General features: G+C 42.1%; 1 protein-coding gene across 1 annotated transcript in view; it reads right to left on the reverse strand.

The window, feature by feature from the left end:
• WNT2 (Wnt family member 2) overlaps nucleotides 1-26,008 on the reverse strand; it is a 40,240-nt gene extending 14,232 nt beyond the window's left edge. Inside the window, exons 1-4 of the mRNA XM_058569104.1 lie at nucleotides 25,926-26,008; nucleotides 23,598-23,824; nucleotides 18,299-18,576; nucleotides 1,282-1,546 (exon numbers count right to left, since the gene is read on the reverse strand). Of these exons, the coding sequence (XP_058425087.1) occupies nucleotides 1,282-1,546; nucleotides 18,299-18,576; nucleotides 23,598-23,824; nucleotides 25,926-26,008 (853 nt within the window). The remainder of the gene's footprint in view (nucleotides 1-1,281; nucleotides 1,547-18,298; nucleotides 18,577-23,597; nucleotides 23,825-25,925) is intronic.
• Between the last annotated feature and the right edge of the window lie 530 nt (nucleotides 26,009-26,538).

The following is a 26,538-nucleotide window of genomic DNA, read 5'->3' on the forward strand; positions in this document are numbered from 1 at the left end:
TCAACCACTCGGGGACAAGGAGAAGCTTCGGACTTCCCTGGTCATTGTGCCTCTTGGTCAATCTAACGTTAGGACTGGGCTGCCGTCTGCACTGTTTTACTGGTTCCTTTGCAATTACTTTGGAATGAAAAACAAACTCAAAATTTAAATTTGAGGATGTTTTTCCTGATAATGAATTCTCTTGCTTTCTACTAAGTCTGAGAAGTTGGTTTGAGTCAAAGTTGGCTCTGGGCTCCCCATCACCTCCTATCCACTGAGACTTGTACTCATTCTTATTTTGTACCAGAGTCTTTGCAAAGACTATGCTAAGCCTGGAGATTAGTGCTGACCAGGAGGGGTGAGAGGTGCATAAAACACACAGGTGGGAACAGCTGTGGTGAGGCTGACGGAGCTGCTCTTTTTTTTTTTTAAAGATTTTATTTATTTTATTTTTTCCCCCCAAAGCCCCAGTGGATATTTGTGCGTCATAGCTGCACATCCTCCTAGTTGCTGTATGTGGGACTCGGCCTCAGGATGAACGGAGAAGTGGTGCCTCGATGCGCACCCGGGATCCAAACCCGGGCCACCAGCATCGCAGCGCGCGCACTTAACCACCAAGCCACGGGGCCGGCCCTGACGGAGCTGCTCTTTGAGAGAGTTTAAGACGGAGAAGGTGCCGTGTGCAAGGGAAGGGTGTGGCTTTAATAAACGAAGTGCCTCTTACACAGCCCTCATCCGCTGCCCACCGATAGCTGAGCCAGTGGGGATGAATTCTTGCTTTCTAGCATTTGGCAACTTCTGAGCTTATTGGAAAGAGCAAGAGAGCATGAGGTACGGCAGATATCAGAATAGGCTGACTTGAAAGCCCTGAGACCCTCTTCCATAGTCATGGCAGTGGGATTTGTAAGGGGGACCAATACATTGCACAGCTGTCCTCCTCTCAGCTTCAGGATCACAGGAAAGACGCTGGGTTGCTATACCTAGTGTACGTTAGTCCACTAAGTAGAGTTCTGTCTCGGCTGAAGAATTTTGCTAATCTGCATATTTTGACTTTCTGCCACATGCATTCTTGTTGGGTTCCAATTTCTCCAGAATCTTCACATTATCAACCCATTTCTCCAGTTGCTTAGGAGAGCTCTCTGTGCACTTGAAATCTGAATGATAAGAACATGAGCTTTGAACCTGAAGGCAGCCGGCTGCACTTGTAGAACTGGCAGGCTAAAAATACAGAACTGCATTTAAATTGTGGAGTATTGATCATTGGAAGAATTAGGTGCTGTGAATAAAGTGTTTTGAACTTACCTGCATCCCGGTCTCTGATACAGTAGTCTGGAGAATTCTCAAAATACACAAGGTCATTTTTTGTTGGCTTCTTAAACTTCTTGTTAGCCACAGTGAAACCAGTGCCATCCTGGTTCATGACGACCTGGATGGCCCCGTTGTACTTCCTCCAGAGATAGTCGCCCGTTTTTCTGAAGTCGGCCATGGCCAGCCAGCACGTCCTCAGAGTGCATGAGCCGCTCACGCCGTGACACTTGCACTCTTGTTTCAAGAACCGCTTTACAGCCTGCGGGAAAGGATGGGCAAGGTCAGTGGAGGTGGGTGCAAGCAAGTGACTTGTGCTACAACTTTCCCTACCTCCGAGCAATCAAGGAGTGAGTGAAGCCACAGGATCCTGGGAGACGTCAGAGGTCACTTGCGGGTCACTTCAGCCACACCTCACATGGCACTGACTACAAAGGGCGGGGCATGGGGGCGCGAGGTGGGGGGGCAGTGCCTGACTGCAAACCCCATTTAGCTATCGGTATAACAAAAACCTCACTAACTTGAATTTAATACGGTTGCAAGGCCAGTTTGAAGAGTGAGGGAATGAATTAGAGTATTTGCTAAATAAACATAGCTTTATTATATTAAAAGTGTATGCAATTACTCAAACTAGATTAACAAAGTTACTGCTAAGCCCACATCTTTCAATAAACCAATAATAGTGATTGTCGCCATGTATGGGGTGCTTTCCACTTTCCAGGCATTGTGTTAATTTTTTCTACGTGCCCTCTCAATGGCCGTATTCTTCACAACCATCCTGCGCTACGGTATTTGTGTTGTAGATACTGAGGAGCCAGACTTAGCGAGGTTAGTGCACTGGTCCAAAGTTACACAGCTGATATAGGATGGAGTCAGGGTGCACTGGAAAGTCAGCTGGTGACCCTGAGGATGACATTAAATCTGGGAGACGATCACTCAACTCTGGCTGAGTCGTTCAGCTTAGGTGACAGAGCTGAGCTTGCTCTGTTCTTTCTTAGAGGGAAGCAAAGGAAAGTGGGACAAGCCTACCTTGGCTAGCTCCCAGCACAAGGACCCCTCCCGGTAAGCTGTGAGCCTGTGCATGGTGGGCCCTGGCACTGTCTAGGGAAGTTTCTGCTTTGGTCTTGGATTAGCCCGCAGAGCTGTGCCATCCCCAAAGTGATTTTGTGAGAGTTATCCTGCCCTGGTCCACTTCTCCTCGACTTGCCTAAGAGTTATTAGCACTCGTGGTCCTCACAACAATCCCGAGCTACTGTTCTTCCCATTTCACAGATGAGGAAACTAAAGATCAAGGAAGTAAGATGACTTTCCCAAGCTCCTGGGCCAGGATGTGGAATGGCCAGATGTAAACCCAGACTCTGAAGTATTTCCAACTCATAGGATGTGCAAACAAATGAGTTTCTTCAAAATATTTCCTAAGAGCATGTTTCCTGACTGAAAACCTCTCTCTGTTCTCTTTTTCATATGATTCACACTTTAACAATTGTCATTTTTTTCCTCCCCCAACAGTTCTCACTAATCTCTGGTTCAGTCAATCAGCTTTCCAAATTATCATATTAACAGAGCTTTTTATTGCTCAAGGGAGATCATAACTGATGATTAACAGTTGCCCCCATCAACTACCCAAAGCAATGTGACACACAGGGCTGTGGGGGAGAGGGTACGCGCCTTTGGTCCTTGGCTCAGTCACGGAGCAGAGGAGGAGAAACCTGCCTGCAGAGGGAGGTCCCCCATTCTCTTGATTTGCATCCCAAAGACAGAGGGTGTCTGGGGTGCGGGGCATTGGCAGAAGAGGCAGAGAACCTCCTTGATGACATTCTCTAAGGTGGTACTCTGAACAAAATCCTTAGGGTAACACGTTGAGGGAACTTTAAGAACTTGAGGTGGTAGTTTCAACCCTGCTCTGCCCACTCCCTGAGATTCTGATGTAACTTGTCTGGGTGTGAGATGTGGGTAGGTGGGAGGGTGGCTCTAGCACGCAGCCCAAATGGAGCTCCCTGCAGCACGCATGCTCACCCTTCCCCCACCCTCCCCCAAACACACACCCGCAGACCAATATTCCAGGCTGCCTCCCTCCAGGTAACTTCGCCCTGGTGCTTGAATCTGGTTTTGCCTCTTCCACAGACTCAGTTTCTGACCAAGGTTATATAGTAGAACCAAATGTGCAGAAATGTTCTTCATTCCAGAAAGTCAGACCCAAAAGGCATTCTAGAGCTGAAGGAGCCAAGACATCATGGTGGCTCTATGGTTGTGAATTCACTCACATCCTTCTCAGGTTGGGCCTCGGCACTCAGATGATGTTTGTTGCTTTGCCCCTCCTGGCAGACTGTGCCTTGTTACATTTGGAATCTTTCCTCTTCAGCATAAGCCAACTTTGGAGAGCAAGGAGAGAGAAGGGAGCAGGAGGAACTTCACTGGTTTAGTCCTCTGGGTCACAGGGATCCGGGCAACTTTAAAGGATGAACTCCCTTTCTGGAACTATACTTCCCCTTGTGCCCTCTGCCCCCATATCTTTATAATCTGGGTGTCTGGTATGAAGCTCACTGGGTGACCTGGACAGCAGGCCTCTGCCACAGACACAACTCTAGGAGGGCCACCTCTGTGCCCTCACTCTGTCTCATGCAGGTCCCACCTGTCTGGGAGCTTTCCCTCCCAAGATCTCGATAGGGCCACACAAAACTCACTCCATGCCAAGGTCTTGGGAATTGACCATGAAGGATCATTGTTCAAAGCTTATTCCTTTTAAAGCGGGATTGTTTACTCATAAGTAATACTCCTAGTTTTAAAAATAACAAGAAAGATTCCTGCCCTCCCTTTGTAATGCTATGTTTCCAGGTTTCAGACTTCAAAGTTGGTATTTTTATATGATTAATTGAAGGATTTGCATATTATTTTAAAATTGGATCTTAAAAATACACCTTATGAATTCTTATAAATACATGTGGCAGTGGCACACACTGTTGGTTATCATCATTCGCTGTTGAATGGCCATCTCCCTCTTCCTAAAATTTGTTCGGGTGTTGGGCAGCCACATGCTTCAGAAGTGGCCAGGTCTCTCTCTGACCTCAGAGCAGCCCAAATCAATAACTGTTTTCATTGTTCTGGCACTGATTGTTTTCAGCAGAAGGCATGTGATGATTCAATTTGGGCCAATATGATGGTAGGAGTAATCCATTGGGGGACTTGTAAGAAAGGATTCTTCATTCTTTAAAAAGGCCACGTGAGGAGAAACATCTTTTCTCTGTCTCTGGGTGCAGTTTTCTGCAGCAGCCCCCTTGGGACATGAGGCAGCCAATGCAGGACAAGCAACAAGCTGCAGATATCAGTCTTAAGAGATGAGAAGAACTGGGTTCTGGAGGATGTTGTTGAACTGCTTGAATGAACCCATCTTGGCCTTGCCCTGCCTGCAGGCTTCTTGTGACCCAAGATAAGCTTTCCTCATTATTTAGTGCCTCCGGGGTCTGTTACTTATAACTGAAAGTATTTCAGCTGGTAGCATGGTACCAATCAGTTTTTGATTGTGTATTAATCACAGGCTCTGATGATTAACCTTGGGGGAAGGTGAGACACCGTCTCTGGTACTGGATTTGCTCACATCTCCGGGCCCCATTCTTAACACACCACACAGCCCGTTCAGTGCTCAGTCACAGGTTGGGGCTACCTCCATCTCTTCTATTTACTGGATTTGCAGACTTGAAATTCAAACCCTTAATCTTGAAGAAGACAACACCCTACTCAATCAGAGAGGCAGAAGGAAGCGGCTCTAAGACTAGGTGTCCTGATTTAGAGAGTAGTTGAAGTAGGAATATGGAATAGGACTGAGAAACTCACAACGAGGATTCCTAGTTTAGAAAAAGTCCAACATTCAAATGGTATAATAACATTATCATAATAACAACCACTTACTATGTGCCAGGTTCCACCCCAGGTGGTTGATACACATTATCTTATCTCATTACCACAATTAGGCAAAGTAGGTTATTATTCCCATTCCGCACTCATGAAAACCAGAGCTCAGGGAGGAAAGTAAAATCCCCAGAGTCACCCAGCTAGACAGAGGCAGACTAGGATGTGAATCAGATATGTCTCACTCCCAGATCTGTGCTCTTTCTAAAAACACATTTAAAATCCTAATATAAATCACATTGTGATTTTCCCAACTTTTGAATTACGCATACTCTGCTTCCCTCCATTCTTTTGAATAAACCAAGAATTGACTGGATAATATTACAGACCAATTATAATGCGGAGAAAAGAGGTAGAGAGAGAAATGGCTGGGGGTGGGTGGGGGCAGGGGGATTACATTGCATCTTTCAAACTATTAGTCATCAAAAATCTATTAAACAAGCCATTCAAAGAAGAAATGTAAAGACTAATAAAAAGAAAAAAAATGTTCGCCTTCACTAGTAATCAGAGAAATGCAAACTGAACACAACACTACTTTTTCTTTTTTGCCTAGCAGATCAGCAAATAGTAAAAAGATTGATAATATTTGATGTTGGTAAGAGTTGGGGAAAGGGATGCTTTAAGAAACTGTTGGTATGAGAGTAAATTGATATACCATTTAAATGGAGAGCATTTTTTCGATACCTGTCAAAATTTTACATATACATATCCTTTGACTTTAGTGATTCCACTCTGGAAATATTTGCACAAGTTTTGAATGGGTGTTCATTGCAGCATAATTAGAAATAGAAAAATATTAAGAAAAAACCCAAATTACATCAATGGAAAAATGGTTATGCAAATTATGGCACATGCTTAATAATGGAATGTTATGTGGTCTTTGAATAATGAGATAGATCAGTCTTACCAGCACAAAAGGGAGTCAAGAGGTAAAAGCAAAATGCAGAACAATATACGTGGTACCGTCGACTTTTTAAAGGCCTGCATATGTACGTATAGACAGAGGAGGAGGACAAAGAATTTTTTTTTTACAATCTGGCTGCAGTCTGAAGGGTTAAGTGGTCCAGAAAGAGGGGAAAACAGAGTCCAACTACTCTGCACAGTGAAAGACTAGGAATTGGGGACTGCTCCCTGGCACCTGGAGAGAGAAGAGCAGTGGTTCTCATTCTGGCTACACATTAAATTCATCTGGGGACGGTTTCCCTCACACGGACGCGGCCCCTCCCAAGACTGAATAAGTCAGAACCTGGGCTGGGCTGGGGCCCAGCCTGGGTGGTACTTCGGAGCCCAAATGCTTCTAATACGCAGCCAAGGTTGAGAATCGAGTCCAAACCTGGGAACGCAGCGGAGGAGGAAGCCCCCGCACCGTGGCCGGAGTCCGAGGCCCACAGAGGGCAAGAGCCTGTGAGAAATCCCGTGGAGGGGGCGGCATTACATTTCCAGGAACAGGGATATCTGATTATTAAATGAGAAGTTGTGTCCTACCTAACCCGTGTCTCCAAAACGTCCTAACCTCCAGGGGAAAGTTGCCATAAGCAACAGTTTGTGCTAGTGCTGCTTTGGAGCGAATGAAAGATGGGGGTGACCAGTGGTGGAACAGAAGCCGAGCGTTTTTAGAGGAACAGGCTGCAGAGGTGGGTCCCGCTAGAATGGATGCCCCCGAGGGTCTTGGGAGGCATTGGGGAGGGGCTGGTGGGCTTCCCACGCAGGCCCCTGGTGGAGCGGCTGCGGACCATTCATTTGCATGGTAAAGGAAGGAGTGAGCAAACGGAGGACCTGGGGACATTGCAGGGGCTGCCAGACAGGCCGGGGCTTTTTGAATTTGTTTGTTTTTAATTATTACTTTCAAATTTCTTAATTAAAGAAAAATGCGCACATGATTTTTAAAAAAAATCAAATAGTCCAGAAAAGATGAGGGTGAAAAGCAATAGCCCTCTGCTGTCCCCTTCTCCTCCTCTCTCCTCTCCTCACTCCCCTCCCAGTCTGCCCAGCTCCAGAGGGGGTGACTTTTAAGGAATTCTTTTAGCCCTTCAAGTGGTTACCTAAATGCTTTACAACCAGATCTGTGCTAGCTGACTGCCAACTTTGTGAAAAATAGAAAAGGGCATCCCATCCTCAAGACAATTTATTGCCATAATAAAATTGCCATAGTAACTGGACAAATCCACAGTAAAAATGTGGCGGATGGAACCCTCTGGAGGGGTGTGTGCAATGCAGTGCTTGTGCAACTGAATGTGGCAGCTCTGCATGTCACTGTTTATTTACCTACCAATCAACATTCCATATTTCCTACCAGACTTATTACAGACGGTGAGATTTTAACTCAGCCCTCACTTCCATCACCCCAACTCCCAGCACGGTTGTATCATGATTCTGGTGACCTCTGCAACTTCCAGGAAGAACCTTACACCTCCTTTCTTGTTGCAAAAGTCATAGGTGCCATCTCTTATGCGATGAGGATATCTGCAGTCCCTCTTCCCTCCTCCCCTTCTACGTCAGCAGTACTTGTCCTTTTACAGCGACAAAGATGATGGGATTAAAGTTCTGTAACTATAGTTAAGGCTCCCACCATATGCCTAGACATTGATTCCAAAAATCGAAAACAATAAACATGTATGTAAAACTGTTAACTGCACAACCAAGGACTGTGACAGGACTGCATTTTATAATCTCTGATCCAATATCACAACCTCTGTGCCAAAGAAGCATATTCCTGGAGTGAAGTCTGGTGTTTTGTCATTTTACTTGCTACCAATTGCATTTACTATAACCTAACGTTTTCCACTCTCACAATCATTCCACCTCCATCACTTCTCCTCATTTCCTGGGGAACTCCGTGGTCCTCCATCTTCTTCCAACCTGGACTGGCTACACATCTGAGACCTAACATCATGCCCTCCTAGACTGGACACACTGCTCTGCTGGATGCCACCTTTTCTCTTTTTTGGTTTATTCCTTCTCTTTGCAACACCTGCTTAAGTAACTCCTTCAAGGTGCGTAGAGGATACATATTCTGAATTCTTGCATGTCTAAGATATCTTTATTCAGCCTTCACACTTGACTAATAGTTTGGCTGGGTATAGAATTCTGAGTTGAAAATAATTTTCCCTTAAAACTGTGAAGGTATTGCTCCACAGGCTTTGGCCTCTAGCGCTGCAGATGGGAAGTCTGATGTCCCGCTCATTCTTTGGCAACTGATGTTTGTTTTCATTTCACTTTGTATTCTTTTTTTTCCTTCATGAAAGGTTATAGAAACTTTCCCTTCTCCTTAGTGTTCTAAAGTATCATAATGATATATTTAGGATTTTTTAAAAAATTGCTCTTGCTTAGCACTCAGTGGGCCCTTTCAATCTGGAAACTCATGTCCTTCAGCACTGAGACATTTTCTTAATATTTTCCTCCTCTCTACTTTTTTTAGTCTCTTTATGGCATTCTAATGCCAGCTGCTGAACCTTCTGAGTCAATCCTTTATGTCTCTCATATTTTCTCTCTTATATTTTTAACAGTCTCTTCCTGCCTTCTTGAGAAAGAAATTCCATTAGAGTAACATGCCTGGCTCTCTCCATCCCCTTACTCATTTCTCCCCAGGGAAGGAGAAGTGACTTATCCAACTGGTGAGTTTAGAGAAAGGATCAGGGTTGTGAACCTGGGTTCCTTCTCTTTGGGGATCTGCCAACCTGTGGAGAAGATGAGTTATGATCAGCTCCTACCCTCCAGCAAGGGGCTCCCTGCAGGGGCCCCAGTGCACAGCCCGGGACAGGGTGAGTAAGTCTGCCCAGTTCAGGGGTGGATTGCTAGGAAGCACTTTGAAGATTTGAAGCTACATCCTTCAGTGCAACTTCTTTTCAGTAGTGCAACAGACGTTTTTACTCCATCTATCTGTCTCCTTTGTCCATTTTTCAGTTGGTTTCAAACTCAGGTGGGAAAGAGGAATGGTGTTTATGGATTTCCTTAAGCTCCATTCGTCTTTTTGGCTTTTTATTTTACTTTCTGGGAGATTTCTTTGGCTTTTTCTTCTAAGTTCTTTCCTCTTCTCTAGTTGTCACTTTTTTAAACCATCCATTCTTGTTGTTTATAGATGTTAATATCTCCTTGAATCTCTGTGAGGAGACTAATCAGGCTTTTAAAAAATTCTCTTCTCATCCCTGAATTATTGCTTTTATTCCTTGGTCATTTTTCCTACAATTTTTGGTCTTTCTCTTTTATGCTACTGAATTTAATCAGATATATAGTAATCCTTAGACAGTCTCTTCATATTTAAGAATGAAGTCATAAAAAGGCAGTTAGGAACTCTGGTTGTATGGGTGGGGCTTGTGGACCAGAGAGGTTTGCTTTCTGGTGAGTAGGTAGGACAGTGGCTATCATGCTGGAGACTCTAACTCCAGAAAGTTTGGAAGGTTAGACGCTGGACTTCAGGAGTTCTGCTCAGGGTGGAGGGGAGGCAGTGGGTGCAGAATTCCATCTCTTAATGGATGGAGATTAATTCTCTTAATGTCAGTTAATCCCGATTCTCAGGCCTGTGTGTCTCTCCAGTGCTCATTTGTATCTGAAATTTTCTTAGGGCATCTTGGTTTCCACTTTTGGCTGTTGCCTCTTCTGCTTTTACTTTTTGCCCATCTGCTTCCATCCTTCTCGACCAAGGCTTATCCATCCTTCTTTATCAGTTACAATTTCTTCATTTGCTTTCCACTTTCCAGAAATTAGATGAGCTCTCTCAATTTTTTGACCATTCTCTTTATTGTTGATTTAAACCATTTTTATCCCATTACCATAACTTTAATGAGGTTTTAGGGAGGAAGAGGTGAAATAGTACATGCCCTGTCCACAGCCTTGAGTCCATTTGCGTGTGAAATGGTCTGGAAGGAGACAAGGATTGTGAGGGAGGAAACATTCTCATTTTACGATAGACATTTTTGCACTGCTCAATTTGTTACTTTCATTTGTGCAAGTGCTGTTTCTACAACAGAAAGACAGAACACGAGGAAGAATCCATTACGATGACTTGCTGTCTCTCTCCAGTGTGTGATGCCGAGTGCTTCTTCCAGAAACTTAGGCTGTAGCCCATGACACAGTGGATCCTGTTTTCTATTTTGTCTCTTGAATTTCTTCTAAAGGGTCTCTTGTTCTACTTCCTTCTTCTTTGACTCTTCAAGTAGGCTGCTGTCAAGATTCCATTTCAGCCTTCTCATGCTCCTCTTTTCACATCTCACAGCCCTTGTGGTTTTATATCACCAGACTGGCCAGCACAATCCTTCATAAACCCCTCTCCCCACACCATTTGCTTAATCCCATCTAATGATTACTCTGTGGCATCAATAAGTACTTGTTCATTTTACATGACTACTTTAAAAAAGACAAATTTGACTGCTAGGGATAACAGTACTCTTTTGGTGTTTAGCCTCATAGAAACCATTTTTAGTATGTAATGGTTGTAATTACATAAATAATATGGAACTTTTCTCAATAAAGAAATCTTCAATAAGCTCATAATTGTTTCAGTGCTAAAATTTTAACAGATTTTTGATGGCCCTAAATCTTTGATTTTGAGCATTTTAAGCTTTCAAGTCTGCAGAAGCTATTTTCTATTCTTAGAATTTAAGAAACATAAATATTAGCATTCTATACCACAGAAACATAAGTCTAAATGTTAAAAAAAAGAAAAAGTTATGGAAGAAGGAAATACATGCATTGTGTAGGCTAGAGAGATTCTATTTTATATTTATCTGCCCCAACTTCCTGAAGCATAATGTTGAGGCATAACATTCATTAGGGTCTTACCCTATGTCAAACCATGCTAAACACGTTATCTTCATCATTTTGCTTAAGGCATACAAGCATTTTATATTTACTATTTTATTTAATCCACACAAGCACACAAGGTATATACTATTTTCATCCCCATTTTACAGATGCAGATGTTGAGACACCTAGAGGCTGAGGACCTTGAGCTAGGTCTCGCCGGCAGTGTGGCGGAGGCAGGATGCAACCCAAGCCTGTCTGACACCAAGTTGGCACCTTAAATCATTCTGCCAGTGTTTCTGATACTGGGGTTTGCCAAGCCCTGGGGGTTCATATTCTCTGGGTTCAGTGGGTTCTATAAAAGTTTTTATACTTAGTGGTTGCATATCTAGTTAGTCTACAAAAAATTATTTTTCCAGTTATAAAGACAAACTGCTGTCAGGGAGAATGAAATTTTGGTTTCTTAAGTCAGCTTTTCTGAAGAATGCCAGGGTGTCTTTGGAAGACTTCTTTGCAGAACATGAGAATTTTTTTCTTGTAGGTACCTGCATTTTGCTAAGTTTACAAATGGCAAGAGTATCATGCCATACCGATACTCTTCCTATCAGAAAAAGGGCAATTCACCTTATACTGTGTGAAATATATGGTAACTTAACAACTGACCTTGCCTTAGAAATCCTACTTAGAATTTATTTTAGGTCCTTATATGCTGTATTTTAACTAAATTATTTAGTTAAACTTGAGCATTCAAAGAAATGTGAGTACTTCGCTTTTTAGTTGGGTGTATGCCACAAATCAACTAACATATTTCTGGTCCTATATCAGTTTTCCTGAGGGAAACACATATTAAAAACATATCATTTAATTTTCAGATGCTGGTTTAAAGCCAAGCACATTTATTAACAATTAAATCCTTTTGACAGGTCCACATCTCTAAGAGTTACTGAAAATCAGACCAACTTACATCTTTCAAACATACACGCTCTGGAACTAGGAAAACAAGGAATATTTATTAGCAAACTGTGCAGTTGGTTTGCTTATGCAATCATTTATTAAATAAGACACTGTGATTTCTCGAGCACTGTCACTCTTTATAAAAAGTACTGGGGCCGGCCCGGTGGCGCAAGCGGTTAAGTGCGCGCGCTCTGCTATGGTGGCCCGGGGTTCGCTAGTTTGGATCCCAGGCGCGCACCGACGCACTGCTTGGCAAGCCATGCTGTGGCGGTATCCCATATAAAGTGGAGGAAGATGGGCACGGATGTTAGCCCAGGGCCAGTCTTCCTCAGCAAAAAAAAGAGGAGGATTGGCAGATGTTAGCACAGGGCTGATCTTCCTCACACACACACAAAATAAATAAAAAAAATAAAATAAAAAGAGTACTGTGGGTGGGCTTAGCTAGGAAATATAAAGTGTGGAATTTATATTTGTGGAATTCAAGGACATTGCCATTGACTACCCATACATTTAATAATTCTTATTGACTAATGAGGCTAGTCTAAAAAACATTTTCTATGAATAATAGAACTTTACATGGAACTGTAATAATTTTGTTAAGAGTTATTCTCTGCTTTGGGACTTTAATTCTGGTTAGTTTTTGATTCATATGCTATATAAAGGTCTATACTATCAAGCACATATTATTTTTGGGTCCAACAAGACAGGTGAGACTGGCAGAACTGACCTAATTTTTCAAAATGCATTTAATTTTATGAACTAAGGAGACCAATCAGAAAACAAGTATCTACTAAGTGAAAGTTATAGCTCATAAAGATGCTCAACATCAAGTTTAGGGAGGGTTAGGATGAATAGGAGGTTAAAGCAATCTAGCTCTGTAGTTCAGTTCAGTTTTATCATTTTTTTTTCTATTGATATTCCTTTTTAAGAGTGATTTCTTTTTAATCATGTCCAGTTCTCTTGGTTCAGACCCATTATTTATTATTTATCTTAAATGGCATCACAGGATCTATTCTTGGGAGTCTTCATTAGGCCTGAGATTTACTTGCCTGTAAGGCTGGGCTTACATCTTGTGCAGTATCTATTTCTGTTGACTTTGGAGGTGTTTCCTGTAGAAAGAACTTAGAATCTTCTGCTTTGTCCCAGTGCCCCTGTGGGCCGAGCTCGGGGGCAGGTCCCAGCTCTCCCTGGCACTGACCTTGAGTGGTGCTGGTTTGGGCAGGGCGTGGAGCTAGAAACTCTGGATCCCCTCACTGTCTATACTTCTCCCATATAAAAATACAGGATGCCAAGTTAAGTTTTAATTTCAACTAGCAAATAAATTCACTTTGTTTGCTAATTCTGGCTACCTTATCATAGACCTTGGTCTCTACATACGCAAAATGTGGATAATAATGGTACCTACCTCTTAGGCTTGCTTAAAACCTGGTGCATATGTGTATATATTTATGTAGCAATCCTTATTAGGTAACCTGTCTAAGGTCATGCTCAAGTGTTAGAGCAGGTGTTCTGATTGCAAACCCCAGCCTCCATATATTACCTCAGTCAAGATGATGTCAACAGCTAAGAACCCCTAATGAGTAAAGTAGTCAATAATAAGTAAACATTATGTTAAAAGTATAAATATCAGGCCGGCCTGGTGGTGTAGTGGTTAAGTTCACGTGCTCCTTTTTGGTGGCCTGGGGTTTGTGGGTTTGGATCTGGGTGCAGACCTACACACCACTCATCAGGCCATGCTGTGGCAGTGTCCCACATACAAAAAATAGAGGAACACTGGCACAGATGTTAGCTCTGGGACAGTCTTCCTCAAGCAAAAAGAGGAAGACTGGCACAGATATTAGCTCAGGGACAATCTTCCTCACCAAAATAGATAAATAAATAAATAAATAAATAATCAACACAGTTGCCATATGCTAATTTTTATTAATAAACACCAGGAAGCTTACTATCTATGTTTGTCTTTATATGTATATTTAGGGCTAAAAATAAAATTCAGGGAGGTATAAATTTCCCATAATTTTCCTAGTAAATCTATTTTAAGTTAATTCAAACATATTACAGAAGATTTGAACTTTGAAATCTACTACTCTTTCAAAGTGGACTCTAGAGAAATTAACAATGCATCAAAATAGAACTTAAGTATTTAATTTCCCCCATCCCTTCCTATTGCTTCACAGAGACATCCAAATATCTCAGCACAGCCTTCAAGGCTCACCGGATCTGGCCGAGACTTGAATTTGTAGCCTCAGCTCCTATTAATTCTCAGTCATGAGCTCCACGCTAGAGCCCTCATCATTCCTTAATTTTGATGTTCTTTCTGCTCCAATATCTTTCTTTGCCTTGTAGTTCCTTTGTCCTGGAAAGCGTTTTCCCTATCTCAGTCATTGGAAATCTTTATCTCCAGCTCAAACACCCCGTTCTTTTATGACACAGCCTTTGTCTCCTCAGCTAACTGGCCCTTTGGCTGATTTTTCTATTGTACCACCTAGCATAGAGCTTGCCTCCCAGTTGTATTTCACTTGTCTCCCTGACTAAAATTTAGTTTCTTGTGGTCAGGGGCTTCTCTGTCTTAGTCTTTTCCACATATGACTTAGTACCAAAAACAGTGCTTTTCCCAAAGTAATTCCTTAATAAATTATCTGTTGAACCAAATTTAGTCCAATAGCACACAAGAATAGTTCTCTTAAACTTATAGTGCCATTAGTTGAAATTTGGTGAATCCACCAAATAAGGCTAAGTTGCTTTGGGCATACTCAAAATGACTAGCAGTTGTGTTTTGGGCATTTAAAACAATGTTTTCCTTGTTGTTAAAAACTAATATGTATTCATTTTAGAAAATTTGTAAAATAAAGACACACACAAAGGGAAAAAAATCATCAGTAAACTACCTTCCAAGGGCAGCTACTGCTGCTTTTTTTTTTTAATACAGAAATATTGTGTGTGTGTGTTTTTCTCAGAAATTCTCAACAGAGACAACATGGAAAGGTAGATAAGGACCGAAGGGTGAACACAACTGGGTTTGAACCACCACGCCCAGCACTTTATGATCATGTGACCCTGGGTTAGTCACTTCATCCCTGAGACCCAGTTTCTCATCTGAAAAATAGGAATACTAATACTGTTTTTTATTCCTGTCGGAGTTTTTGGAAGATCAAATTACAAAACATTTGACAGTATTTTCTACATTAGCAAATACCGTATGCCTATTTTTTATGAGGATGTTAAACTGTACTGAAGATGAGTCTATGGACACACGGAGCAATCAGATTGAATCCTAAGTAGGAGTTCAAATTGGATTTGTGCCTAGCTCTATTACCTAAGTTGCAGATAATCTTCACTTCACTCAAGGGAAAGGAACTAACTTCTATTGAGCACCAACCACATGCCAGGTCCTATGCTATTTGCCTTATACCTGTCTTAACCCCGGCACCGTATAATACCCGTTTACATATGAGAGAGCCTGAGATTCATGAGAAAAGCCACTAGCATTGCAAGATTAAAAATAAGGTGGGTCTCATTTCAAATGCCATGTTCTATCTTCACTGTAGTAAGAGATAGCTTTTAGGGAAAGTATTTTTATGGAATTTCTCTTATTCTTATTATGGAAATGTCCAGTGATTGACGGGCAGTATTTGATTGGATACATGGATTATTTTGATAGAGATTCTCTTAGGAAAGGTAAAAGAAGTTGTGATTATTTTATCTTGAGGAAAGAGTGGACTTATTTAAAAGCCATTTTCAAGCTCCTGAAAGGGAACAAATGGTGAATATCAACCAAGTACCTTTCCCTTGTAATTTACCTAAACCTAACTTAAAATATACTTTAGAAGTTTTCATAGGATGGCTTCTTTAGACCTAAAATGGACTGCTGAGAGAAGCTGTGGAATGTCTTTCTTGATAGAACATTTGTATTGAACAAGGTAGATTTATGTTTTTAGGACTTATTAATAGTCCTATTTGGAGGTAGAAAACTAGACTGAATCAAAGATGAGTTTCAAGGAAACATGAAGAAAGAAACACCATTACAAATTCTGCTGAAGCTGTGATTAAAATAAAATATAACAGCACAGAAGATCTAAAATGATATTACAGTACAGAGACACATGAGGGTGCTCTAACCAGCTGCTATAATAAATGAATTAAACTGCTCAAATATTAGGGAAAAATTAAGGCCTGTTGTAAATGGCAGTGTTGAATTCCAATTTGTAGCACTGGCTAAACAGAACTACCTTGGAATAGATGGTTTTTCTTTTAAAATGTGTTGGTTTCCCCCCACCCCCCACTTTAAAAAGTAGAAGAAGTTCATATTGGACGATTTGGGAAATACTCAAAAGCACAAAGAAGAAATAAAAATGAACTAATGTTGCTGTCAGCCCTAGGAGGCTGGGGTTTTCTTGAGCCAGCCTGGTTGGAGGCTTAGCTCAGGAGCCCTGCCTTCAAACACAAGCCCAGCCTGTTCTCATTTTGATTCCACAGACCTTCTGCTGGTACGAAGGGGGAGTAGAGACTGGGGGTCTAATGACCGCAAGAAGAGAATTAGAGACGCATGTTTATCTCAATACATTTACTCTCGTTAAAGTTCATATTCACTGACATCATGCATCTCCTTGAAAAAGTCTGCCCACCCACCATTAATTAAAGCCACATTTAAAAAAGTCAGTGTGTGCACTTTTATTCCAATCAAAAGTAGCCTCCTAAGTTTTGCAGAGTAGGCAGGAGAATATCTGAGGCCTGACAGCTGTTCACCTCTACACAGTGAGGAATCATGTGACTTCCATGAAAAGTCATGTTTATTCAGAGCCTACAATATAATAATTAAGATCTATTGTCTTGAAGAGTTGAAACATTGAATATCTAATGACCTATTAAGCAAAATTAACATTTATTTTGATGAGTCAACATTCTTTTGGATACAATGTATGACCATATGCCTTTATCTTTACAAATAATCAGAGATCTAATTATCCTGCTTGATCCTGCTTGAATAATTAAGCAGCACACTCTTATCAAAGACACCACACTTTATAACTTATACATGTGGTATCAATGTCAAAACAAAGGTCAATGTAAATCTTTCTTTATCCAAATGATTGCATAAACAGTAATTACCAATAGTTGTAGGATTGCACAACCATAGTCTATATTCTTGGCAGTAGTCACTATAAGTTCATAAACTCATGAAAATAAGGGATGTTGATTTTTAAAGTTCAAGGAAGGTATTATTTGTAAACAGTTCAGGTCACACTCATCTTATTCCATGTGCTAAGCAAGAGTTCTTTCCTTCCAACTTCCTTTAAATGAGATTTGTTCTCTCCATGAGCCTAGTAAAAGAGTTTTCATCCAAACAGATCTGCATTCTTTTCTATTCTTTTTCCTATTAAAGCCCCCCTGGGGACCTTTCAATTTTATGCTGATCTTTCTTTATATGTTAATATCAAGCACATTTTTATTTGTGTTGATAAAAGACAAATTATGGTTATCTCTTCTCATGGCAATTAGATTATTCTAAAATGGTTCTGACTAAGTATTTGAGTAGCCCAGCCAGTTTATGCTTTTTACACAAAGGCGTAATGTGCAGCATTCAGATTCTCTAGTTATTCTGGCCATGCCACCATGCAGAAAGACATGGCTCATCAATGGATCTGAACACTGGCATTGAGATGGTTTAATCCTAGGCCAAAGCACCCCTGGGCTGTGAGTTGAAACCTGAGTTCTAATCCTGACTTTTCCACTGACTTTCCATGTGATCTTGAGCACCTGAGGGCCTGTTTCCTCATCTAACAAATGGGGGTTAGGGACTGAATACTGACCAGATACCCACAGCTCAGGAGGTCAGTCAGGACTAGAACTTAAGGAGCCAGAGTACCCCTTTGGGCCATGTCTTCCCCTGGTCCACTTACTCATCTAGTACCAGAAACCACAAGGTGGGGCTTTTGTGAGTGAGAGCTGGGTCTGGTTCTAAAAAGAGCATCCCTGAATCTAGAAGCAGCCAATAAGCCATGCCTGGTGAGGTGCTTTCATAAGTTTGAGAGAAGATGTTCTGGGTCTTGATATCTCTTAGATACAAGCATTCAATTCCCATTGGTATGTGGGATGAAGCACTATCTTCACCCACAGATTATATCTTCTGTCTAGATGATACAGTATCCAGAGCAACCATAAAACACTTGACTCTACACAATGCCAAAAGCAATGGGTGGAGTCCTTCAGCTCAGCTGTGGGAAGGAAGGTGGAGAGTGGGTGTGGATATTTCAACCCAGTTGGTGGTATTCTTTAAAAGAAACAGCTCTGGGCTGGGGAACAGTGGGAAGTTGTGACTATATAGCATTTTGTCAACTCTAGGGAAACTTAAGCTCAGCTTAAGTGATTTACAAAGCCATGCAATCTACAAAATGAGCACCGTTGCAGTCCATACCTTCCTGCCAGCTCTGTTGTTGTGAAGATTCATCAGGGCTCTGGCGTCCTTTCCTTTCCTTTCCTTGGCATCCACAAACGCTCTGGCAAATTTGATCCCATAGTCAATGTTATCACTGCAGCCACCCCAATCGAAAGTGCCCTTGCTGTCCTTGGCGGTTCCTTTCTTCTTTGGATCACAGGAACAGGATTTTAATTCCCCTTGGCTACAGGCCCTGGTGATGGCAAATACAACTCCAGCTGAGGAGATGGCGTAAACAAAGGCAGATTCCCGACTACCTGAAACAAAAATGCTTTTCTTAAAAGTGGTCTGGAATTGCTAGTTCTGCACATGATGGCTGTTGAATACTTGCTCTGCCTCTGACATACTTCGCCACTAGACAGAAAGGCACTGGTGTTCTTGAAGGCTTCTTTTCTGGAGCCAAGGCTCTTTCTTTAATATGAACCATCTCCATCTTATGTAAGCTTTTGTCAATTTAGATATCTGTATGACAGCTATCTTTAAAGAACATATATAGACTGTAAAAGAAAATGCAGCAAAAGCCTGCCTTCCCCAGCTCCTGGCTTCACATTAGTCTCATACGTGTGCTTTGCTTTAACCTCGAATCCTACATGCCCTAAAAGAGAGGAACGGAACATCTCTAGGCCTTGGTTTCTTTATCTGTAACATACAGCCTGAATTCCATATTATGGCAGTCATGCTACTACAGCTCCCTTTGAAAACACCTTCCAAACCTCCAGGCATTACTGAGGATGCTCATATGCTTTTAAATGATTGAGATAGAAATACTGAACTCAAAGAAATTAAGGGCTGAGGTGGGAAGAGAATTCAGGCAGTAACCAGCCCTGTGTGCACGTTAACACCGGAGAGCTTTGGCTTGGCATCAACTTTCACAAGTAATTGAGAGATTGTTGAAGGCAATATGCAATATCCTTGAGTTACATACTACGTCTAACTATTAAGGTGAATTTACTTTCTTCTAGAACACCTGCACTAATCACTGGTATTGGGTAAAAGACAGTGAAAAGCTTTTCTTTGGTTTTTCTGGAAGGAAACAAATTTACCGCCTATAATTAGACTTGGGCAAGAACTCTTTGGGGTGCTTTCTTAGAATTGTTCTTTATTAGAGCACAGGCTACTTTCACTTACAGGCTGAAAGGTACATATTTCAGTGCAATAACTACATTAAATTATTTTAATAATCTGTAGTAACTCATAACACGGTGTTGTGGTATGGTGACAGATATAAAGCTCTTTAGGGTCCATGTGCACCTCATTTTTCAAGTGGGGCTGTATTTCATTGTTATTAGCATGCCTTTTTATTAATGGTTGCTGCAGCAAATATATTAACAATCAAAATAGAAGCTGAACAACCTAATGCCAATGCAAGGCAGAAAACGGAGAGCCATTTGGTGATTCAATATGTCAAGACGAGTGTGACTTTTTGAACCACACAGCTGGGAGAACAAACCACCTTTTCGCATCGAAGCGCTGCTTGTTTCCGTTTGTCATTCAGTGCTAAAATTTATTATACGTCCCTTGCAATATTTGCTCTGCCAGCCTCATTATTAAAAATCAGGAAAACATATCTACACCATATTAAACGGCACTTACCTCAGCCTTCAAAAAACATCTCCCCCGAAACCTCTAACCATCAAAAAAGGAATCAGTCATGCCCTGTAGTTAGGTAAAATCAATTATATGAATATTTGCCACAGGTAGCAGGTAGCACTCTCCAGAGAGAAATGTGATGGTCATGGGAGCTGTTTTAAAGAGTCCTACATCATATTATAAGGATCACAGATTTTCTAAGTGGAATTGAGATGTTTTATGAAAGATGGTGACTAATAGATGCTAATGTGGCTTAGTCTCAGGTAGTGGCTTTCAGATAAATAAATTTTTATTATACCCATTTTACAGTTTAGGGAAAAGACCTTGTCCACAGTTACCCCACTGATCTGTTAAAGCCTGGTTTGGGATTGGAGTTCAATGCCCACATTTAGAGATATCATATAGGGGAAAATTTCCAAATGATTAATGTATTTAGCACTAGTCTTATTTTTAAGGAGAAGGAAGAGAAATTTTATGAGGTGGTCTTTTAGGGGAAAGGTATGGAAGATGTGGATGCCAGAATGTCAGTGACCAGAGAGTATTTTGAAAGTATTAGAGGAATAAATTGCCTAGGCACAGAATTCATCCTGGTGTAACCTGCAAACAATTACATTAACTTGTTGGCTGAAAGAAGAAAAATCACTTAAAGTCTGCTATATTTCAGAAATAATTTTCAAAGCAAAAATATCTCCTTTCTAAATATTAGTCATTTATTATTCAAACCCATGAATAAATAGCTAGATGTTTGTTTATTTATTTAAATGAAAAATTTAGCACATTGACTGACTTTTCATTTACCTGTAGATGTTTTGGTATCACATAGATATAGCCTTAAGATGTTTTCAGTTAAGTGTCTTAGATGAATCACGAAAAAGCTATGTGTGAAATAGTAGCACATTTCAAAAGTTGGCTTTGGAACAAAACAAATTTTGATCTTAGGCCTCTTCTTAGAAAAACTGATTCTTTTTAAAGCCATCACAATATGAAACCAAATCCAAACATAAATGGTAATATTTATACTTTCTGATGTATTACTATTGAAGTTTCATTAATTTTGGGATTGAGATAAGTCAGGCAATGTCTATTAAGCGCATAGGTAGAGGTTTTGTTTGGGGTGGCAGATTGCTACTTGGGAGGGCAAAACACTAGAAGCAGGCTTTCTGGAAAGTTATGGATTGTTCAACTCTTTTAAAATGCTCGCCTTTTCTTTTTTTTTGACATTTACAAGGATGAGACCTAATCACCTTTTCGTTTTTTAAGGCTCATTCTAGAATTCTGGAGATGTATTCTTACAGGAATATTTTTGGGTTTACTAGTTCTGTCTTCAAGTTTCTCTGCCTGTGACTGGTGATAGTCTGTTGAGTGAGCGAATTACAAATGTTCCTAAAAATTGTTCTCACTCTAGTTCTCTGAAGCAAAAGAGGCAAATGTTCTCCATTTCTCTACAACTACAGGCTATGTTAGTAACTTTATGTCCTCCCTATAAATGGTGTTGCCCTTTGCCTTTCCTATTCATCTATAAGGACACTGAGGTTTCCTGAGGTTTCCATACCTTCGTTCGAGTTTCACAACTCTAAGATGTGAATTTCCCTCCAAGCAATTAATTGTAAAAACCTTTGGAGAGCTTCATTGGAATTTCATGATTATTTCCAGGATAAGCTACCTTAGGCCAAATTCAGCACTCCCATAAGCAATACAAAATCATCACTGACAGTCACAGGAGTTTACATAAATGTCCAGGAAGAAATCTGGCCTTCTGTGAAGAATGGAAAGAAATTGTGTAGCATGAGCGTTTAAAGTTTTGAGTACTTTGGCAAAGCATTCAGCTTCATCCGAAAGAACTCTGAAGGAACTACAAGTTAGAATCTCTTATTTACCTGAGACCTAAATTCAAACTAGTTCAGTTTCCTCTAGTTCTAACCTTTTCCCTCCCAGCAACTCTACAGCTCTGAAGAAACAACATTGCCAAGAGTTAGTTACAGTATTTTATGAATGAATCCCCAGCTTTGGCAGATATACTATCTTTAGGATCAGTGGTCAAAATTGCTTCCTTTGATTTGTGACCTAAGGGGTTTTTGGTTTTTTTTTTCAATCTGGAGACATCTTAATGGATGTCCATAGACAGAATCTAGAAGTGATCATTTTGTAAATGAGAAGTGCACTTGTTATCATTGGAAAATGGTTGTGAGCACTTTGAAAAGGAAAAATCCTGATACATTTTAAACACCAAGAGACGGTACATAATCTATCCAAAGATTACTTGTGCTGGATATTTGCAAACTCTCTTTGACAAGGTCCAGCACTTTAATTGATTCACTGGTGAGCTAATCTAGGTGAAGTCTTAAAATTCCATGTAGCTGAAATTTACTATTAACCTTTCAACAATTTGCGATGTCATATCGAAACTCCAAAAGGAATGCAGAAGAATATGGTTCTCAAACTGGAGAATAAAATTGCAGAATATCGCAGTAAATTAACTTTAGGGATACACTAAGAGTGAGAGTACTACGCCCTTGGGGGATTTTAGAAACATTCAGTTATGCATTTGGCCTCATAAAACCATAGGGCTGTGATGATTACATGATAGAAACACCCTCTGTTAAGCATTACCAAGTGCACAGTCTGGATGATTTTCTTAGGAATAGGGGGGTGGGCAAAAACAAGTGTAAAGCTTCCTGTTTCTGGGGTTTGCACAGAAACTTATGTTTTCAGTCAGATTTCCCAGTAGCAAATGGGCCGTGCTACTTCTTAAAGAATGTTAATAATACTGCCAGGTTAAGGGATAGATATTTTTGAAAATCTGATTTTCAGTTAATTTTCTGATTGTATACCAACTAGTGAGCTACTTCCCATATTCAGAACTTTTAAGAAGTTTATTAGTGTTTAATGCTCTTTGCAAGTAAAAAAAGAAAAAGACAAAAAAGTCTATTCATGATTTTCACCTCTACTCTCCATAAAAATCCTTCTGCCTAAAATGTAGCTGGAAGATAACAGGCATTCATTACAAGTTCATCCATCCATTGAATGAATGAACGGTGCCCGCAATAAGTGGTAAACAAGGTACCAAGCAAGGTGCATGGAAGACAGGCTAGTCCCTGCCTTACAGAATTTACAATTCTACTGAAAAAAATGTTGAATTTAGACAGAGAGTGACCCAAGGCTGAGTAGCTGAATGGGAGGTCAAAGGTGGTGGGCAAAGATTTGTCTCTGTTTCTTAATAAACACTTAGGTGGTGTTTTTGTAATAATGACCAACTTTGGCCCATAAAAGATTGGGGCAATCCATCCTGATCTGCTCAAATCCTTCTGAAAGGTTGAAGTCCCAGAGAGAAGAGTAAAAAAAAGTCAAAAGAGCCCTCTGGCTGTTTCCTTCTTTTTCCTAGGGACAAAATCTGAACCTGGAGAGACAGGCGGAGTTGTGACATGACACGACGGACAGAGCAAAGAGTAAAAAGACACCAGCCTGGGGCACTACATCCTAATCTATATCTGGCCTCCTACAAAACTGTAGAAAATTTCTTTGATTTCCTCTAGTCCTCATCTGTAAAATAGAGACAATGCCACCCAAGAGAACAAGCTTCTGACTGGATAAAATGCAAGAAAAGATGAGCAGGGACTTTGAAGACCCAGTAAGGGGCGGTGTGTATGAGAGGAGAGCCCGTGGAGCTGCGTGAAGGTGGGAGACTTACTTCGGAGCAGGACCCTGCCGAAGAGGCTGTGATCCCTGTCCAGGGTGTTGCAGTTCCAGCGGTGCTGGCGGAACTGATGCTGGCACTCTGCTGTCCACTCGGCCACGCCCAGGCCAATGGCACGCATCACGTCTGGGTGTCGGTGGCACAGCTGCCGCTGGCGGCTCACCAGGCCTGGCACGTTGTCACACATCACCCTGGAGGAGCCACCTGTAGCTCTCATGTACCTGGGAAGGGCCAGCACAGAGGTGAGGACACTGGGAATACAGGGGCCTGCTGCCGTGATTCCTGGGAGACTGAAGAGTTCAAAACATGTTTCAAGTCTGAATTCCTTATCCTTTTGGGGATATTAGAAAGCAAAAGTTATTTAATTTTAGTCCAGGGGAGAAGTGGTATGGCAGGCCTGGTGAGTGAACTAGTAGAAGCCTCCCTCCAATGGAGTAATGACTGTCTCTTGGACATGAAGCCAGGGCCACCAGATGATGCTCTAGCCAGGGTGGTAGAGGCAAGCTCTGCAGCCAGGGGATGGAATGAGGTGGGAGGGGCAACATGTTTTGGGAAGAATGCCTCAAAGATTTTTCCCCAGAAGGCTCTGATCTCAGTGACACAATATGTCTGGACTTGGCTTTGGAGGAAGCTGACCTTTAGACGCTTCTTGCTCCCATTTATTTGACCTAATGTTTAAGTATCTTAGGAAACTGTCTGTATCTGTCTAATCAACACCTGCTGGTATCTGATGGTATCTCCTCACAGACATGTTGTTCTTTCCTTACCAAAGAATCCTTTAAATATTTCCATTTTCCAGCTCTTTTTGGCTTTTATAGAGAACTTTTGGAAAAAATTCTTTCTATTGTTATTAAGGACACTAAATGTTTGGAAGAATCAAACAGTGTTATAGCTCCATAAAGCACTTTTGAAAAGAAACTTTAACAAAAAATTACATCATCATCTCTACCCAGATGTTCTCTATTAGTTGTGAAATGTTTAGAAAGGTACCTTTTATATAACCCAAGCTGCCATAGGTGTCTTTTGAAGCGATCAAACAAGGAGAATGTCTTTTTCTTGTATTTTCATTATTTTATATGATCATAAAATCGTTACAGCTGTGACTTCCAAAAAATATATTTAAATGACAGCTGAGAGACAATGTGACAAAAAGCCTGGGCAATAAATAATGTTTATACACCCATGGAAACAGAAATAGTCATTTTATTGAAAAATGGTCACTCTGATAAATCAATCTTTGATCCTGTGTCAGCAGTGTCAAGGCTAAACACCTTCCTGTTCAAAGCGGCTTAGAAGGATTGAACCCCTCTTCCCATCAACGCTTTGCCTTGCTCCTTTGAAGAGCTCCAGTGTCTTCCTGAAGTTCCCTGCTCTAGTCTTTCATTTGGCTGAGACTCCTTACTTTTCCCAGATTCTTTAAAAAGCCCACGACAACAGGTCTTTCTGAATCAGTACTTTAATATCTGACGTAAAGTTTTAGGTGCAAGGACGTTACAGAGCTCTCAACTCCATCTCTTTTCAAGATCAGGAGGTGGAGATGCAGAAGAGTTGCTGGGTGGGGAGAGCATCTTCCTTTGGAACTTTTAACCATAAGACCTGTTACTATCAATGTTCCTTCACTATGCAAAATAAATCGCAGATCAACGTACGAAGGACAGTAGCAAAGTTACTCCTTGGGGTGACAGTGATTTTAAACGGGGTAACATCTTAGAGTCCCGGGGTCTGGAGCTTCGCATTAAGGCGGTAGGTAGTCTCTACCTGGAGGCAGCAAACGGTTCTTCCGCCCCACTGGGGTGAAGCATTAGGAATGTGGAAGGACGGGAAATAGTGCAAAATCACACGCTTTGTGGTGTACAGCTCCTGACTGCCTGAATTGGCCCGTCGGTTATCTTGAGGCAGTTTTTTGGGCGGAGGAACGAAGGATGGGGGAGACGGTTGTAGTTTTCAAGGTGAATTCTCTGTCTTACACACACACACACACACACACACACACGTCTGTGCTAGAGAGCTAGAGACCCGGCTAGCGCGTCTCTCAATGGGATAAGAAATTGGCTGATTTTGCTGTCGCTCAGCTGGATCCAAATAAACCAGACATCTGAGCTCTCATTTGAGGGGTAATGTGGGGTTTTTTAGAGTTGTCAAAGCTGGAACAGACTCCCGAGGAAAAGCGAAGGGGCTCAGGATGGGGAGATGAGAGAGGGTAGCAGCCGGGGTTTGGGCCCGAATCCACGACTGCTGCGGCCGCGGGGAAGGGTCTATGTGGCCAGTGGGGTCCTCACTCCCATCTCCAAAATCCCCCGGCGCCTGTGCGCGTGGACTTACCACCATGAAGAGCTGACCTCAGGGCTGAGCCAGGTCAAGAGCAGAGGGAGCCAGAGCCAGATTCCACCGAGAGGGGCGTTCATATTAACCCCCTTGCGTCCGCATCAGGTCAGACTCCGTGTGCGGGCGCCATGCGTGCCCGGAGCAGAAGCGCTCAGCGCCGGGAGCGCCTCGTCACGGCCGTCGGCGCCTCGCCGCGCCCCCGCCCCCCGCTCGCGTCTGCGGCGAGTGGCGAGACTCACTGATAAAGTTTCAAACGACCAGCGGGGCCAGCGATAAAGGGCAGCCCGAGCCGCCTAGCCCACAGCCCAATTCCCAAGGCGCGCCGAGCGCGGGCAGCGGGAGAGCTCTGCGCACCTCCTGCGCGCCCCTGTCCGTTCAGCTCACCGCCGCCGGGGCGCAGCCGAGGGAGGGGGAGCTGCGCGGGGTGGGGGTGGGGGGCGGCGCGGGGTTTTATACGAGGGTGAATGAAATGATGGCAAGAGATGTCTGCGGGTGAGGTGAGGCAGGGAAGGAGGAACACCTCTGCGTGGCCTCCAGCACCCGCAGAGGCAGGCACCTTTCGGGAAGCTCCCAGCCAAAGAGCATCAGTAGGCTCCGGCCACAGGACCGT

The sequence above is a fragment of the Diceros bicornis genome, chromosome 3 (assembly GCF_020826845.1).
Source record: "Diceros bicornis minor isolate mBicDic1 chromosome 3, mDicBic1.mat.cur, whole genome shotgun sequence".
Classification (NCBI taxonomy): domain Eukaryota; kingdom Metazoa; phylum Chordata; class Mammalia; order Perissodactyla; family Rhinocerotidae; genus Diceros; species Diceros bicornis.